The sequence below is a fragment of the Prorops nasuta genome, unplaced genomic scaffold (assembly GCF_024137725.1).
Source record: "Prorops nasuta isolate Cenicafe-Biocafe unplaced genomic scaffold, Cenicafe_Pnas_1.2 PNAS00001, whole genome shotgun sequence".
Taxonomy (NCBI): Eukaryota; Metazoa; Arthropoda; class Insecta; order Hymenoptera; family Bethylidae; genus Prorops; species Prorops nasuta.
This window is the reverse complement of record NW_027116798.1, coordinates 11,993,701-12,012,654: the sequence shown is the minus strand read 5'-3', so window position 1 is coordinate 12,012,654 and position 18,954 is coordinate 11,993,701. Positions and strand designations below refer to the sequence as shown.

The 18,954-nt window shown below is 37.4% G+C and overlaps 2 protein-coding genes across 3 annotated transcripts in view; both read left to right on the top strand.

Annotated features, from left to right (window-relative positions):
- Positions 1–18,954, top strand: part of LOC136779621 (leucine-rich repeat-containing protein let-4) — a 1,178,420-nt gene that overhangs the window by 917,548 nt on the left and 241,918 nt on the right. The window lies entirely within an intron of this gene.
- On the top strand, positions 15,087–16,487 carry LOC136774471 (uncharacterized). The gene is made up of 4 exons (XM_066728785.1): positions 15,087–15,113; positions 15,558–15,974; positions 16,048–16,176; positions 16,242–16,487. The coding sequence occupies exons 1-4, from the start codon at positions 15,087–15,089 to the stop codon at positions 16,485–16,487; spliced, it is 819 nt and encodes a 272-aa protein (XP_066584882.1).

The window sequence follows — 18,954 nt, the reverse complement described above, 5'->3', positions numbered from 1 at the left end:
TCTTTTGTACATCAGATCAAGCTGAGTAAAAGAGCTCGTATGGACTATAGCGATATCTCTCATGGTTACCATAATAAATCCATCCGACTGTCCTTCTCACCCTACTTTCAAAATGCTAAATTTGCAGTGGCACCACCCGTTCACAAATATTTTAGGTAAACTCTACAAAAAATTTCCAAGTCCGATACTCTTTGCGTGTGACATCGACGCATTTTATAAGATTTGGCAGACATTATTTATTTAATAAAAAACTAATCGCTGCACCAATTTTACAGTGACATCACCCATTCACAAATATTTTCGGTAAACTCTACAAAAAATTTCAAGACCGATACTCTTTGCGTGTGACATCCACGCATTTTGCAAGATTTGGCAAATATTATATATTTAACAAAATAATAATAGTTGGACCAATTTTGCAGTGACATCACCCATTCACAAATATTTTCGGTAAGCTCTACAAAAAATTTCAAGACCGATACTCTTTGCGTGTGACATCCACGCATTTTGCAAGATTTGGCAAATATTATATATTTAACAAAATAATAATAGTTGGACCAATTTTGCAGTGACATCACCCATTCACAAATATTTTCGGTAAACTCTACAAAAAATTTCAAGGCCGATACTCTTTGCGTGTGACATCCACGCATTTTGCAAGTTTTGGCAAATATTAAATATTTAACAAAATAATAATAGTTGGACCAAATTTGCAGTGGCATCATCCGTTCACAAATGTTTTAGGTAAACTCTACAAAAAATTTCAAGACTAATAAGAGGAAAGAGAGGAAAAGGGAAGAAAACCTTTCTGCGTCAATGACGCTGAAGATAGCCGACAGTTTCAGCCGACAGATTCGGAGACAGGTTGAGCACCACTGCTCATGCTCAATTTGCCTAAAATCGTAATATTTACAGCATTAAATCACGTAGAAGCTTAAACTAATCGAAAATAAAACATTCCCAACGATATTCATTAAAAAAATCGACCTACTTCACTTAATTTTACGGTAATGAAAACATGTCATTAGCGAGTCATTCACAGCTACTATCAAATAGCAGGACATTTTTTTAATTTTTTTAACCCATACAGTCTTGTAGCCTATTAAATTCTGGGTAGTCCAGTATAAATTTCGTTAGGGATCGCGACCCCCTTATTAAATTTTTTAACATTGAAAGCAGAGCTACAGATGAATTTTCATGTTTTTGGACTTTTGGCTAAGTTTTTCAGGTAGCAGGAAATTTTTTTAATTTTTTACAACCATACTTTCTTCTAGCTTATGAAATTCTCGAGAGAACGGTGCTAGTTTCGTGAGGGACCGCGCTCTCCTTAATAACGTATTTTAACAATAAACATAGAACTCGTGAATCGCAAAATCACGTTTTCCAACTGTCGGCTGAGTTTTTCGCATAGCAGGAAATTTTTTTAATTTTTTTAACCCATACAGTCTTGTAGCCTATTAAATTCTGGGTAGTCCAGTATAAATTTCGTTAGGGATCGCGACTCCCCTTTTAGATTTTTTAACATTTAAAGCATAGATACCGATGAATTTTCATGTTTTTTGACTTTTGGCTAAGTTTTTCAGGTAGCAGGAAATTTTTTTAATTTTTTTGACTGTGCAGCATTGAAGCCCATTAAATACTGAACAGGCCAGTATAAGATTCATTGAGGATCGCGACGGCCTTTAAAGACTTTATGAGAATGAAAACATAAAAAGCACTGAAAATTAACGTTTTTCATCTTTCGGCTGACTTTTTGGCATAGCAGAAAATTTTTTTAAATTTCTTGAACTATTCAGCCTTGAACCCTATAAATTGGCAAGGACAACGGTATGCATTTCATTGAGCATCGCGATCCCCTTAATTTTTTTTATTAAGATTGAAAGAATATTCCATATTAAGAAATCATATTTACAAGTGAAGATATTTGCTAGGCCACAGTATAGAGCCCTGCGCCACCTAGAAATAATATTTGTAATTGTTATAAAGTATATGCAACCAATTATTAATTTCAAGTTGTTTAGAAAAGTCTCCTAGGTAACACTTATGATCTAGGTTCCCTAGCAACGGTAATTATTATAAAGCTTTTATTAAACCGAATCAGACAGTCGGCTGGTAACAAGCTAATGTGATTCTTTGAAGTTATAGTCCGTTTTGCTTAAAATAGTGAGTGCTGAAAAGTTTTATTTCGTTAAGAATTGTGAGTCTGATATAATTGTAAATCGGTGGGAATTATAATTTTGAAGATTTACCATTATATTAAATTTGGGTGTCAACTTCAGGAATTTATAATTTATGGAAAGCTGCCTATAGAAGTTGTTGCAACATTACTATTAAAGGTACGATTACTAATCTAATTATTATTTTATCTACAACATTTTTAAGACATGGTGCAATAGTTAAAATCAAGTATCTTATGTATCTCCCGTTTGCATACATATAGTGGGGCCGCCGTCTAGTCGTTTGCCAATTTAGCCTGCTGTTTCGTGTATCATGGCCGTTATTTTGCCTAAATTCATTTTATACATATGCGACACGGTGTGAAATATTTAATTTTTTTAGCTGTACGCGTTCGTGAATCAATCAAAGTCCTGCGAAATAAATTAATACCGTAATATACTTAATGGAGAAAATATTCGTGATTATATAATGAAGCTATTAGGATGGCACACGTATCGCAGACTTCAAATTCATATTGTTTTAGATTTTTCATGACTTTAATATATTTTGATCAACATCGCGATTCTGTGCTCGAAAAATTGTTGATCGATATGCAACAGCAAATATGGCTTGTAATTATTATTACGACAACCTAAATCATGGTGGTACAAATGTATCTAGAGAGAGCGTATAAGTTTGCATAAAGATGGCGGCCTGTGCTCTTAACCTTATTAGATTATGCTCTTTCCAAGCACTTCGTACCTACATGGAAAAAATGATAAACGTTGAGATTTAAACGAAGTTGAAGTAGCGTCGGCTGAGCGGCAGATACAATCGACTCTGTCATAACAGCATGAAAACGTAGTATGCTATACGCCGCGTAAGTAGAAAACTTATTTTCTCGCTAACGCGCCATATGTAATCAGACAAACTCTACAAATATCGAATTAGAAGAGGAAACCTGGAGGAGATCAGCCAGGTGGAAGTACAAAAGAAATAGGTATTTAACGAGTAATAAATTTGTAAATCGTGCTGGAAAAAAAGTAAAAATTACATCCCCCTTACCTCTTTCCGAAGACGAAGATGATCCTATGGAAATGAACATTAATTCCGAAATTGTAGAATCAGAAAACGTATTAGAATTTAAATCGGAAATAAAAGAAACCATACATTCATCGGTTACAAATATAGCCCACCCATTTTTATCGTCTACGCTAACATATCCCAGAGGATTTCCAAATTTGCAAAAAAATGTCTCCGGTATTATAGTAGACTCGAATAGCTTTAAGGCACTGTCTCCTAACACACGTATGGACGATGCAATCATAAATGCTTTTGGTTTACTGTGCCAAGATATAATTAATGTAGAGAATGACATAGCAACTATTTTTGACACATATTTAGTGACAAAAATCATTTCAGTCTACATTTCAGAAGGGTATCAAAAGTGGATTCATTCGCGAAAATTACATAAAATACCCCTGTGGTTAGCACCTGTCTTTCATGAAGATAAAAGTCACTGGACCTTACTAATTATCTGTTTTCCAGATAAAGTTTTTGTTCATTTGGATTCCCTTCATTCGTCCCCACCCAAGACCTTAATCAACAATATGATTATTTTCATCAAAAATGTTTTTAAACAGCATGACATTGCTATTGACTTGAACGACTGGACATTCTATAACCCGGTAGATATTCCAACACAAAGTCGAAAAAATGGTAGAATAAGCCTAAATTGCGGAGCTCACGTTAGTTTTTGGATGTATATAATATGTTCTGGTTCCAATATTACTTTTTCGGATGATGACATGGACAATTTTCAAAAAGCCATGGCAAACTGTATATTAGAAGTAGAAGGAGTATCTCCTAGGCGAGAAAGTCGTGCAAAAATAACAGCCGAGCTTTTAGAATTGTACGGAAAAGTTTGTAGTACGAGGAAAGAAAAAATGAAACTCATTAAGAAACCTCCATGTAATGTTACAAGTACTTTGGACTACTGCGTCACTTTAAAAAATAGAATTTTTAAAATTGAAGTTGCCATCCCTTAGTAAAATATATTGGAAGCCATAAAATTATATTATGTGATAACGAAGAATCGCATCCTACGGTTACACGACGTAGATAAACCCAAGAATCTATATATTTTAAGGTGCTTACGTGTGAGCCGTTCTACATTGCGTTATTTGAAATTTTAGTTAACACTGTTGGGGAATATACTTACAAACATCAGACGGTTTCATACCATTTTTCAAATGACGTAAAGAACTCATTGAAATAATGGTTCTAAATTTGCAATGTGAAATACGTAATTGTATTTGCAATAAGGAAAACGAATAGCTTACATTACATACATGAACTGTCAGGACCATTTGGCTTATACAAATTTGCAAATACTTTAATCAAATTATTAAAGGATGACATTTAAATATGTTAACCGATTGCATTTTCGGGCTCCTATAATGACTCATATCAAAGTAAGTTGCAATTGTAAATAATATTAAATTATTTTACACGTCTTAAAATATTGTAAACTCTTTAATTTTTTGAAGGTTATACTACCAAGTAGTGTCATTGGAATAAAATAATGAAGCCATAAATTGTGAGATGATAAAGTATTTAAAACATATCATAATGAACAGCGGACAGAAGATTTTGGTATGGGCTGACAGACATTTATCCAAAACATTAAACCCATTTACTAAAGAACAATGCCAAATGGTACGTGATTGCTTCGTAGAAAGGGAACCCATTTAAAAAAGGTATCGTTGTTGCATATCTCCTTATATACTTATAACAATAGATAAGGCTTCGGAATCCCTGGCGAAACCCATACTCTTGTTTTCGCCATTTTGTAGTCTTCCAGCTAGTACAATTCATTACGTTTAAAAAATGTCATGCAATGTAAGAAAAGGCCGCGATTGTTGAAAAATATGATCATTCTGTGCTATGTACTTTTCACCCTCCATAAACATTAAGGACATTACAATACCTGACAAAATGCATACCGTTCTCCTTGCCAATTTATAGGATTCAAGGCTAGATAGTTCAAGAAATTTAAAAAAATTTCCTGCTATGTCAAAAAGTCAGCCGAATGATGAAAAACGTGACTTTTCAGTGCTTTTTATGTTTTCATTCCCATAAAGTCCTTAAAGGGCGTCGCGATCCTCAATGGATCTTATACTGGCCTGTTCAGCATTTAATGGGCTTCATTGCTGCACAGTCAAAAAAATTTTTAAAAATTTCCTGCTATGCCAAAAAGTCAGCCGAATGATGAAAAACGTGACTTTTCAGTGCTATTTTGTTTTCATTCTCATAAAGTCCTTAAAGGGCGTCGCGATCCTCAATGAATCTTATACTGGCCTGTTCAGTATTTAATGGGCTTCATTGCTGCACAGTCAAAAAAATTAAAAAAAATTTCCTGCTGTGCGAAAGAATTATCCGATAGTTTGAAAACATCTGTTTTCTTCTGTATCTCGGCTTTCTATGTTAAAAAATCTTATAAAGGAGTCGCAATCTGTAACGAAGTTCATACTGGTCAATGCAGAATTTAATAGACTACAAAACTGTATGATTTAAAAAAATGAGAAAAATTTCCTGCCAGTTGAAAAACTTAGGCAAAAGTTCAAAAGATGAAAATTCATCCGTATCTCTGATTTCAATGTTAAAAAAATCTAATAAGGGAGTCGCGATCCCTAACGAAATCTATACTGATCTATGCAGAATTTCATAAGCTAAAAGACTGTATAGTTTAAAAAAATTAGAGAAATTTCCTGCCAGTTGAAAAACTTAGGCAAAAGTTCAAAAACATGAAAATTCATCCGTATCTATGCTTTAAATGTTAAAAAATCTAAAAGGGGAGTCGCGATCCCTAACGAAATTCATACAAGCCTGCTCAGAATTTAATAGGCTACCAGACTGTGTGATTTAAAAAAAGTAAAAAAATTTCCTGCTATGCGAAAAACTCAGCCGACAGTTGAAAAACGTGATTTTGCGATTCACGAGTTCTATGTTTATTGTTAAAATACGTTATTAAGGAGAGCGCGATCCCTCACGAAACTAGCACCGTTCTCTCGAGAATTTCATAAGCTAGAAGAAAGTATGGTTGTAAAAAATTAAAAAAATTTTCTGCTACCTGAAAAACTTAGCCAAAAGTCCAAAAACATGAAAATTCATCTGTAGCTCTGCTTTCAATGTTAAAAAATTTAATAAGGGGGTCGCGATCCCTAACGAAATTTATACTGGACTACCCAGAATTTAATAGGCTACAAGACTGTATGGGTTAAAAAAATTAAAAAAATGTCCTGCTATTTGATAGTAGCTGTGAATGACTCGCTAATGACATGTTTTCATTACCGTAAAATTAAGTGAAGTAGGTCGATTTTTTTAATGAATATCGTTGGGAATGTTTTATTTTCGATTAGTTTAAGCTTCTACGTGATTTAATTCTATAAATATTACGATTTTAGGCAAATTGAGCATGAGCAGTGGTGCTCAACCTGTCTCCGAAACTGTCGGCTAAAACTGTCGGCTATCTTCAGCGTCATTCTGCGTCACCACCAATACTCTCTGCTCATTTCATAAATGTAATGATTAGTCCATTTCAGTGACTACTCATTCATTTATTCCCTTGAATCTCTCTGTATGTCTGTCACCATCCACCTGTCAAAACTACAGTACAACTGTATTTGTAATCTGTATACCTTTACTACGCAGTCAGGCTTGCATTTAAATCTACCTCGCTCACACATTCATTGAATCTCTCTCTCTCTCTCTCTCTCTGTTTTCTATACCTTCCCCTCTATTATCCATGTTCTCCTATTACTACCATACTGAGACAGACATCAGGTAAAATTTCTATGGCACATAAAGATCTTTTTTTCCATGTTACTCTCTTTTTGACTTTATGTGCAATAGAAACCTTGTGCGAGATGTCTGTCCATGTACATTAGCAATAGGGTTACATGGATGATAGAAGAGAAGTTATAGAAAAGAGGGAGAGAGAGAAATAGATTCAAAGGAAGATTGAGCAAGGTAGATTTTGAAATAAGCCTGACTGCGTAATAAAGGTATAGGGTTAGAAATACAGTTGTAATGCAGTTTTGACAGGTGGATGGTGTGGGAGAAAGAGAGGGATTCAAGGGAAAAATGAATGAGTAGTCCCTGAAATGAACTAATCATTGCATGTATAAAATGGGCAGAAGGTATAGGTTTTGTATGAAAAGAGGAAAGAGAGGAAAAGAGAAGAAAACCTTTCTGCGCCACTACCAATATCCTCTGCTCATTTCATAAATGTAATGATTAGTTCATTTCAGTGAGACTACTCATTCATTTTTCCCCTTGAATCTCTCTCTTTCTCTGTCACCATCCACCTGTCAAAAAAGTCTTGCATCTGTATCTGTGATCCCTATACCTTTACTATACGCAGCCAGGCTTCTGTCAAAATCCACCTGTCTCCTTCTTTCTCTCTATCTCTTTCTCCCTCTTTTCTATAACTTCCCTTCTATAATCAATGTTCCCCTATTGCTAATGGAAATGGACCGACATCTGACACAAGGTTTCTATTGCACATGTAAAGAATAAAATGTAAGAGATGACTTTCGATGTCTGTTTGAAGGAAATAGAGTAAGAAAGCCCCAGTTAAGGAATATCCTGAGACTGAATGACTCCGATAAAGGTATTAAAAGGTACCAAAATGAGAGTCAACTTCAAGCGAAAAATTTGCCGAAAGGTGGATTTGAGGCTGTATGGCTTTAATGAAGAAATTTTCCTGTAGGCAGACATTGAGGAGTCAGTGCCCCGCTTGGCGAGTGTGAGAGAGAGAGAGAGAGAGAGAGAGTGTGTGTGTTTATTAACGAGTGTGCGAGAGAGAGAGTTTGTTTTGAAGAAAATGTAAACAATGTTTTGTAAGTGACTTCAGTCTCCTTAAGGCTGAAGATCACAGTTCAGTCAGTCTGTAGTAAGCAGTAATAGAGAGCGGTAGAATAAAGATCATTTAACTTAAACCTTGTCAATTATTATTTAAACTATACAACAACCACCGAGTAAGATCGAAAACATTGGTGCCGAAACCCGGGAAATATAGACCGGTAGTTAATAGCAGGAAGTGATAAAAAAAAACGGAATGGCATCGAAAGGAAGAGTGGCTCCTACTCAGACGGAGGGCCTGGCTGGAACAAAGGAAGGACCACCGCTAGAGAAAAAACGTCGGATAGCGAGACAACCAGCGAAGAAAAGCGTATCAAAAGAACCAGGTACGAGTCAGGAAACTAGAGTAGTGCAACATAGACCATCTAACGTGGAAGGAGAAGAGGTGGATGAAGGAATGAACGTCATTACAGCAGGATTGTCATCTCCAATCATGAATATCACCCCGAGGGACATCAATCGGCATACACCATTATTTGAAGAAGAGGGTCAGCAGGAAATGCGTAGTAGTACACCTGAAGTAAGACTGAATAATTCACCATTTGTTCAATCGGGGAATCCATTTACACGTTTATGTAATGTTATGGAAGAAACTTTGCGCGCTTGCCGCGAGGGGTCTGCGCTCAACGAGAGTACTCGTTTGGTTAGTAGATTAACAGCCGCTAGGAATTTGCCTCAGTTTTCAGGTGATCCATTAGAATGGATGCACTTTAAAAGGATGTATGAATTAACGTCTGAAGTCGGAGGTTTTAGTGAAAGTGAAAATGAGGCTAGACTTTTCGATGCATTACACGGAAAAGCGCGAGAGGCAGTTAATACGTTATTCGCGACATCGAGCAGTGCATCTAGTATATTAGAATCGTTAGAAACACACTTCGGAAATAAAAGGCTAATAGCACGTAGGATTGTGGCAGATGTAGAAACTTTAGAAAGTATAGAGTCAGGCAAAGTCACCTTAAAGCAATTCGCCACAAAATTAAAGAACGCAGTAAATTCTCTTAAGAGCTTGAATTTGACGGAATATTTACATAATGAGGAGTTTATTCGTAATCTTGGAAAAAAGATACCATCAGTACTGAAATATGGATATAATAAATATGCATCAGAACATACAGAAGAGGAAAGATCGGGTTTAGAAAAGTTAGCTGATTATTTGAATTTAGAAGGTGACCGAATGATAGAAGGAGGGTTATTTAACGAAAAGGTTGAGACTCGTTATACAGAAAAGAAAACAATGAAAAACGGGCAACAAGGTCGAAGTGTAATGATAATCACAACCACCCGCGATGAAATAAATTCACACGACGTAAATTGCGAAGTTTGTCATAGGACAAATCACTCAATAATTCAATGTAGGAAATTTGAGAAAGAAACAATTGATCGAAAATGGCTTTTGGTCAGGAAACTTAGATTATGCTATAAATGTTTAAAAAGAGGACATACAAGGGAAGAATGTGAGGCAACAAATTGTAACATTTGTAAGCGTAAACATCATGATTTATTGCATTCTCAACGATACAATATTAATCAACTGTCCAGAACAAAAGAAGCGGAACAAATAGAGGATGTGCAAAGGAAAAATCAAACAGAATCGACACAAAATGTGTCCTGACTAGGAGGGGTAGGGTTATTAAAATTTATTCAAATTACGATCTATGCCGGGAATAGGAAATTACCGGAATATGCGTTCCTAGATGATGGGTCTACAGTAACGTTAATAAATCGGGCAATTACAAGAAAATTGCATATTGCGGGAACATCTCTAACAGTGAAATTGAAAGGAATCATGAATATCGAAAAGTTATTATTAGATTGCGAGAAAGTCGAATTTCAAATAGAAGGGGAAGGGGGCAAATATTTAATAAAAAATGCTATAACCGTTGACCAGTCAATATTTCCTACGCAGACTTTATCATCAGAAACGGTTAGGTACGTAGCAAAAGAGGAAGGAATATTTTTACAACCATATAGCGATTTGTTTCCTGATATTTTAATAGGACAGGATAACGCCAAGTTACTAAATGCGTGGGAAATTCGGAAGGTTGGAAACAGTGATCTAATGCTATCACGATCAGTTTTGGGGTGGTCGATACATGGGTTCGAGTCTATGCAATTGTCGAATCAAAAAATGTTCTCAAGTAACACAACCGTAATAAAGAAAACAGAGGATGAGAACTTGGATGAATTATTAAAACAATATTTTATTTTAGATAGTTGGGGGCTGATAGACACGCTAAAAGAATCGGCATATCAACAAAATGCTGTAAAAATCTTAGAGTCAACAACAATGCGACGTGGGATGGAATGGGAAACCGGGTTGTTATGGAAAACGAAACCAATTCCTATGATCGACAGTAAAACTATGGCATTTAAGCGTTTACAGTCACTCGAGAAAAGGTTAGATAGGAATGAAGCATACGCGATCGCGTATTATAACGAAATGAACAGATTTATAGAAAGCAAATACGCGGCTAAGGTTGAAGATGTTGATACAAACGAGCGTGTGTGGTATCTGCCACATTTCGGTGTGACGAATATAAATAAACCAGGAAAGGTTAGGTTAGTCTTTGACGCAGCGGCCAAAGCAATGGGAATCAGTTTAAATGACCAGCTAGAGTCTGGGCCAGATTTATTACAGTCATTACCAGGCGTTTTAATAAGATTTAGACAACATAAAATTGGGTTCAAATCTGATATCAGAGATATGTATTTAAAGATAAAAGTACGTAAGCAAGACCGAGGGGCTCAACGATTTTTGTTTCGTGGTAAAAATAGACGGAGTTTGCCAGAAATTTATGAAATGACTAGTCTAATATTTGGAGCTGCGTCTTCACCATGTAGTGCTCTTTATGTAAAACAAAAAAACGCAGAAGAATTTGCAAAAGAAAAACCAGAAGCCGCCGCGAGTATAATTAAAAATAGTTATATGGACGATTTCCTAAGTAGTAGAGGGACGCGGGAAGGTGCAGTTAGACTTATTCAAGATGTAATTCAGATCAATTCTAAAGCCAATTTCGAAATGCATAGCTGGGCCAGCAATGATTCAGCTATATTAAAAGGAATATCATCGCGACCACATGGTGAAAAAACGCAGCTTTGCTTTACAGAAGAAGAACGAGTTTTAGGTATGTTTTGGAATACCAAAACTGATATGTTAGGATTTAACGTGAGTTTCAGTAAGATAGATGCTAGTCTGCTCAATAAAGAAAGAAGACCGTCTAAACGAGAGTTTCTACGAGTAATAATGTCAATTTACGATCCGTTAGGCCTAATATCTCCGTTCACAATTCAGGCAAAAATATTATTACAGGAAGTGTGGCGTAGTGGAATAGGCTGGGACGAAGTGTTGAGCGAGGACGACTATATAAAATGGTGCGATTGGCTAGGAATATTATCAGACGTAAAGGCCATATGCGTTCCGCGTTGCTTAATTCCGGACAGCGGTGAATTAAAATTTAGGGAACTACATGTTTTTTGTGATGCCAGCTCAAATGCTTATGCCGCGGTAGTATACCTTAGGACACCAATATCCGACGTAAGCGCACACATATCGTTAGTTATAGCAAAATCACGGGTAGCCCCACTTAAATCGATGACGATTCCGCGTCTAGAATTACAAGCAGCGTTAATGGGGGACGACTCTTAACAAAAATAGAATCGGAATTAGAATTAGAAACAAGCAATCGTTATCTATGGTCGGATTCTCAAATAGTGATTCAACGGATTAAGTCAGGACCGAAAACGAAACAAGTATTTGTCACGAATAGATTACAACAAATACAAGAATTGACCCAGGCATCAGAATGGAGGTGGTTACCTTCAAAAGAAAATCCCGCGGATAAAGCGACTAGATATGAGAATAATATAGAAACAGGAAATGTGTCATGGCTAGCGGGACCATTGTTCTTACAAAAGACAAAGTCATTTTGGCCAGAAGAAACTAACACATCGGAAGAGTTAAAGGAAAGTGAAGACAAAATGGACAGTGAAATTATATCTGTATGTATCAGTAGCGTAATGAATCAAGAACTCCCAATAACAGGAAGGTTAATGGGATGGCCAGAATTATTAATAGTTGCCAAGCGTATTCGGAAAATAATCGAAAAATGGTTGATAAAAATTAAACGACCTTGGAAAAATTCAGAATCTAATGTAGAAGAAAAATTTTGGTTAAGAACGAGTCAAAGGGAATGTTTTGAAAAAGAATGGATAGCTTTACACAAAAACCAGACGATTTCAAAAACCAGTAGGTTGAAAAATATCACAACATTTCTAGATATCGATAATATATTACGCGTTCGGGGAAGAATTGTACAAGTAAAAGGATTTACATTTAACAATGAACCAATAATATTAGACGGAAAACATTTAGTTACAGTGCAAATAATTAAAGAATATCATAGAAAATTTCAACACGCTGGGGTCAACACAATTTTAAACGAATTAAGATAACAATATTATATTTTGGGTGCACGACGTGCAGTACGATCATATACGTATTCATGTTTACGATGTAAATTACAAAGAATAAAACCTCAAAATCCCATAATGGCACCACTACCCTCATGTAGAATAGCCTATAAGAGTAGACCATTCACACATTGTGGGATGGACTACTTTGGGCCTATGCAGGTTAAAATAGGAAGGCGGAGAGAAAAAAGATGGGGAGTATTGTTTACCTGTTTGACGACTAGAGCCATACATTTAGAGCTTGCTACTCATCTGAATGCAAGTTCAGCTATAATGGCATTACAGAGGCTGTCAGCTAGACGAGGACATCCGTCGGTGATATACAGCGACAATGGAACAAATTTTCGCGGGGCTTGTAAGGAGCTAATTGAAACAGTAAGAAACATTGATCATGAAAAACAACATGCATATGCTTTACGAAGCGGGATGAAATGGATATTCAATCCTCCAGACGCACCGCATATGGGGGGAGCTTGGGAACGACTAATTCGATCCGTGAAAATAGCATTGAATACGGTCCTAAAAGAGCAAGCTCCGTTTGAAGAAACTTTACATACAATTTTATTATTAGTAGAACATAGCGTAAATTCTCGCCCGTTAACCCATGTAATTATGGATGAAGAAGTAGACGAGGCATTGACACCGAACCATTTTTTATTTGGATCTTCGTCAGGAGAAATAAAAACAGGAACGTATGGGGAATACTCAAAATGTTCTGTAAAACAGTGGCGAATTGCTCAAGCGTTTGCAGATAGATTTTGGGCCAGGTGGTAGCGAGAGTATTTACCGACCTTAATATCTCGCAAAAAATGGTTAAAGCGTACCGCACCTGTAAGAGTAAATGATTTAGTTATGATCGTTGACTTGCAAAATAATCGCAATCAATGGAAAACTGGGGTTGTTAAAGAAGTATATCCGGGTGCAGACGGGGAGATACGCGTAGTAAAAATAGAAACAAAAAAGGGTGATTTAGTGCGACCAGTAAATAAAATAATCAATTTGATGGGAGAAAATTAAGTATAACGGCGTTGCAGTTATACGGGGGGAGAATGTAAAGAATAAAATGTAAGAGATGACTTTCGATGTCTGTTTGAAGGAAATAGAGTAAGAAAGCCCCAGTTAAGGAATATCCTGAGACTGAATGACTCCGATAAAGGTATTAAAAGGTACCAAAATGAGAGTCAACTTCAAGCGAAAAATTTGCCGAAAGGTGGATTTGAGGCTGTATGGCTTTAATGAAGAAATTTTCCTGTAGGCAGACATTGAGGAGTCAGTGCCCCGCTTGGCGAGTGTGAGAGAGAGAGAGAGAGAGAGAGTGTGTGTGTGTTTATTAACGAGTGTGCGAGAGAGAGAGTTTGTTTTGAAGAAAATGTAAACAATGTTTTGTAAGTGACTTCAGTCTCCTTAAGGCTGAAGATCACAGTTCAGTCAGTCTGTAGTAAGCAGTAATAGAGAGCGGTAGAATAAAGATCATTTAACTTAAACCTTGTCAATTATTATTTAAACTATACAACAACCACCAAGTAAGATCGAAAACAGCACATAAAGACAAAAAGAGAGTAACATGGAAAAAAAGAATATCTATGTGACATAGAAATTTTACCTGATGTCTGTCCAAGTATGGTAGTAATAGAAGAACATGGATAATAGAGGGGAAGATATAGAAAAGAGAGGAAAAGAGAGATTGAGAGAATGATTGAGACAGGTGGATTTTGACAGAAGCCTGGCTGCGTAGTAAGGGTATAGGGAAACAATAATAGTTGCAAAGTCTTTTTGACAGGTGGAAGGTGAATGAAAAAGAGGGAGACAATACTACAGGGAGAAAATGAATAAGAGGGCTCTGAAATGAATGAAACATTACAAACATGTAATAAGAAGGTATAGGGGGGGGGGGGGTGACGCAACTAACACAGCAGAGTGTAGGAATGAAAGAAAGAAAAGAATAAAAAGAAAGAGGCAAGGGATTATAGGGAAATGTTGGTCACGCAGGATAGAGAAAGAAATAGCAGGACAAGGAAAACTGGAAAACCGACTAAGTCATATGAAGGGAGAGAAAATTTGAGTGATACATAAAAAAATAACAAAGAAATTGAATTATTCACTTACCGATTTCGCCAAACTGACCCGGACCTCCTAATTATGGCACTCCACTCACAAAATCACTTATTAAAAAATACTAGGCACCGCACTCGAAGACTTGTAAATCGCGTCTGCGTTACGCACGTCTACCACAGTTGTCACCAAGGAAATCATTTATAGGGGAATCGCGAATTATGGTTAGAAGAAGAACACCCCTCCCCCCAAAGGTGACGTGAAGATTTACTAACTTATTTATTGTTTAGCAGTGATGCCAACTTGTGGAAATTTGGTACCCCCACCACGTCACCGCTAGCTAGCACACAGCACGCAAGAGGTAGCTGTGCGGGGACGTGGTGGGGGTACCAAATTCCCACAAGTTCATATCACTGTTGCTTAGTGCCATTTGCATCGCAGGAGTGAATACTAGTTGAGTGATATTAGTGCTACAAATCAACATGTCGCAGGATCCTGGCAGAAAAATGGTGAGTCTAATTTACAATTATCAAATTATAAGAGCGCGTACACGTAGAATACCTTAAAATAAAACCTGAAAATAAAAATAAAAGTGCTGTAAAATATGTTCAGTGTTTCCTTTCGTCGTTTGTGCAAATGCTTATGTCTTTTCCTTGTAGACTTGTAAGAAGTATACAAAGAATAGATACAAGAAGCTGTACAAAAGACAAAATGAAACAGTGAACATATTTTACAAAAATGAATAAAATTAGATAAACGTATATACATATAATGGCTGTATACAACCTTCAAAGAGTCGCAAGTGTGGTTTCAGTTACGCTGTGAATGTAAACATTATGTTAGATATTGTTTACATTCACATCGTTACTGAGAGCACGCTTGCGACTCTTTGAAAATTGTATACAGTACTGCTAACAATAATTATATTTGATAATGTAATTTTTTCTTTCCAGAATACGAGAAGCTCCAGATCGGGAACTCGCCAAAAAGAGGAGTTCCCGGCCCTTCCACGTCCCAGGGACACAACAGCCCCATCGGCCAGCATCACTAAGCCGGCAGAGGCTACAAAAGCGGCAGAAGCCGCATCACCGCCGCTCCCATCATCTAGGTGGGTAATGTGGGTGCCACCCCCGCCGTCACCACCGCAACCGGCGATTCCGGAGCCTCCGCTTCCGCAGCCGCAACTGCCGACTCCGCAGCCTCCGCTTCCGCAGCCGCAACTGCCGATTCCGCAGCCTCCGCTTCCACAGCCGCAACTGCCGATTCCGCAGCCGCAGCCGCCGATTCCGCAGCCGCAGCCGCAGCCGCCGATTCCACAGCCGCAGCCGCCGCTTCCGCAACCGCCGTCGGCGGTAGATGAAGAAGCTTCGGTGAGTACATATTTAATAATTTTTTCTAATATATTGAATTAACTAGCATCACTTATATAATTAAAATTTTCAGAAGAAAGCAGAAAAAGCAAGAGACCGGCGGAGGAACTACCGCCGACGGCGGTCTGCCAAATTGGCTGCAGTCAAGCAGCAGCAGCAAACGCGACGATCACGACGATCATCAAACGGCCAAAATGTAGCTGTAAGTAACAAAAACCATTCCTCGTTATACGCGTACTATTTTGAACAATAATTTAATTTTTTCAGATTAGAAGCTACTCAATGGAAGCAGTGGAGGTCCAACCCGCTCCTCCTCCAACACCAAACACAACCGTCCATCACCACCACTACCAGCAGCAGCAGCCCACCCCCGGATTCTTCTGCACCCCCGCCTACGCTATGCCTGCAACCGCAGCCGGGTATATGCCACCCCCTTCTCTTCCATATCCCCAAATGCCTGGGTACCCGCAATACTACCCACTAGGCCCAGGATATTATCCATTCTACCGATAAAGACTGTACATAAAATAAACATTTATTAACATAATACAATGTGTCAAAAATTTGAAAATCCTGGCCCACTTTTTTTCAGACTATTATATACGTTTTCCAGCACAAAAACGTTTTTTGCCGCCAAACCATGGATCCGAAGGAGATAATTATGAAAAAGCTAAAAGAATGGTAGAAAAGAAACATGTTAAATAATTTTCAGATATTCACAATCAAAAATGTGCCTGTACAGGTCAGAATCAAAATACGTTGCTGTGCACTCCCCCTTTCCCCTTCCTAACGAGTCGAGATCAGAGTTCCACGTTTACCACGCTTCGCTCGCCTGGAGGAGAATAAGGGGAGAGGCTAAAACAGCGTTTTTTGATTTTTACACTTACAGGCTAATTATTAACGGGAAAAATCAGAAAACATTGTTCCATGTTCCTGATTTACCATACTTTCAGGTAAAACAAGAAAAAAATCGCTGAGATTAATAGTTTAGCTATAAAAATTGTTCACATCTTACAGAGAGTTGATTGAAGAAGGACAGACGTTTTTCGGTACGCGTCAATCACTTTCCAACACCAGCTGAGCTCTCAAAATTGATGAATATATGTATTTAGGATCGTAGATAGAGAAAATATCATCTACTATAATCGAAATAATTTATTTTCTTGAAGATTTCTTCGATTCTTACTAAAAATCACAGCAAGGCATCAAATAGTTCGTTTATCTTTCTTCAACCAACGCTGAGTAACATTCAAACATTTTTTACAGCTAAACTATTAATCCCAGCGACTTCTTTCTTGTTTTAGTCGAAAATATGGTTAATGAAGAACACGCTATATTAATTTCAGATTTTTCTCATGAAAAATGTGTCTGTACGAGTCGAAATCATAAATGTCGCTTTTGCCTCTCCCTTCTTTCCCCGTCGCTAGCGAGTCGAGTAGCAGATTCACGTTCACCGTGCGTCGTGTGCCTGGCAGGGAAAGAGAGAAGAGACAAAAGCAGTGTTTTATGTTATTGTCTCGTACAGGCACAATTTTAATGGGAAAAATCTGAAACTAATGTAGCGTGTTCTTCATTTACTATATTTTCGACTAAAACAAGAAAAAAGTCGCTCGGATTAATAGTTTGGTTGTGAAAAATGTTTGAATGTTACATAGCGTCGAATGAACAAGGACAAACGTACTACGGCACGCGTTACTCTCTTTCCATCATCAGCTGAGCTCTCAAAATTGATGATTATATGAAATTAGGATCGTAGATAGAGAAAATATCATCTACTATAATCAAAATAATTTATTTTCTTGAAGATTTCTTCGATTGTTAATAAAAATCACAGCAAGGCATCAAATAGTTCGTTTATCTTTCTTCAACCAACGCTGAGTAACATTCAAACATTTTTTACAGCTAAACTATTAATCCCAGCGACTTCTTTCTTGTTTTAGTCGAAAATATGGTTAATGAAGAACACGCTATATTATTTGCAGATTTTTCTCATCAATAATAAGTGTATACGACCGAAATTAGTACAACGCTGCATTTGACGCCCCTCTTTCCACTCCACAAAGCTATTACGCCAGCGTGAAACGGAGTTTCAGGATTATTGCGCGGTATGAGGTAAGGGGTATGCTCCGCTCGCTAGCAGGCGAGACGGAAGGAGACGCGAGGGGACTGCAAATTTCGTGAGACGAATTTTCATACTACGGGCTTATTTGTTGTCGGAAAAATCTGAAAAAAATAAGGCACATTCCTCTTTGGACACACTATCGTCTAAAACAAAGATATTCTAGATCGGACCAATGGTTTGGCAGGAAAAATTGTTTTAATCTATAAATTGCGTTCCCCTCGCGTCTCCCACCGTCTCGCCCGCTAGCGAGCGGAGCACTCCCCTTACCTCTACCGCGTAACTGCCTATATGCTCGGTTTCACGCTGGTGAAAATGCTTTGTTGGGGGGAGTGGTGGGGAAGAGGGCGGCAAAAACAGCGTTGTACTAATTTCGGTCATACACGCTTATTTTTGATGGTAAAAATCTGGAAATATTATAGAGAGCTCCTCATTGGCGACTATAGCAGCTAAAACAACAACGAAATTGATCAGCCTGGTAGTTTGGCTGCAAAAATTATTTTAATATTACCGATTATTGGTTGGAAGAGGAAAGAGGTACTGCGGCATGCGTCCTCTCTCTCTCTCTCTCTCTCTCGGTCTAGCATCAGCTGAGCATTTAAAACAGAATAAATCATATTCTTATAAGGTAAAATCTATATTACAGCATCTACCTTGATCATTATTATAGTATCATTTTGATTTCATTTCATATATTTGAGATTTGTTGCTAGAAAGAGTAGGAAACAGAAATCAGTACGTTTATCCTTTTTCAAACGTCGCTCTGTTAGATTCATACATTTTTTGCATCTAAACTTTTAGTCCGAGCTCTTTGTTGTTGTTTTAGCTGAAGGTGTAATGAACAAGACATCGCTCTCCTTG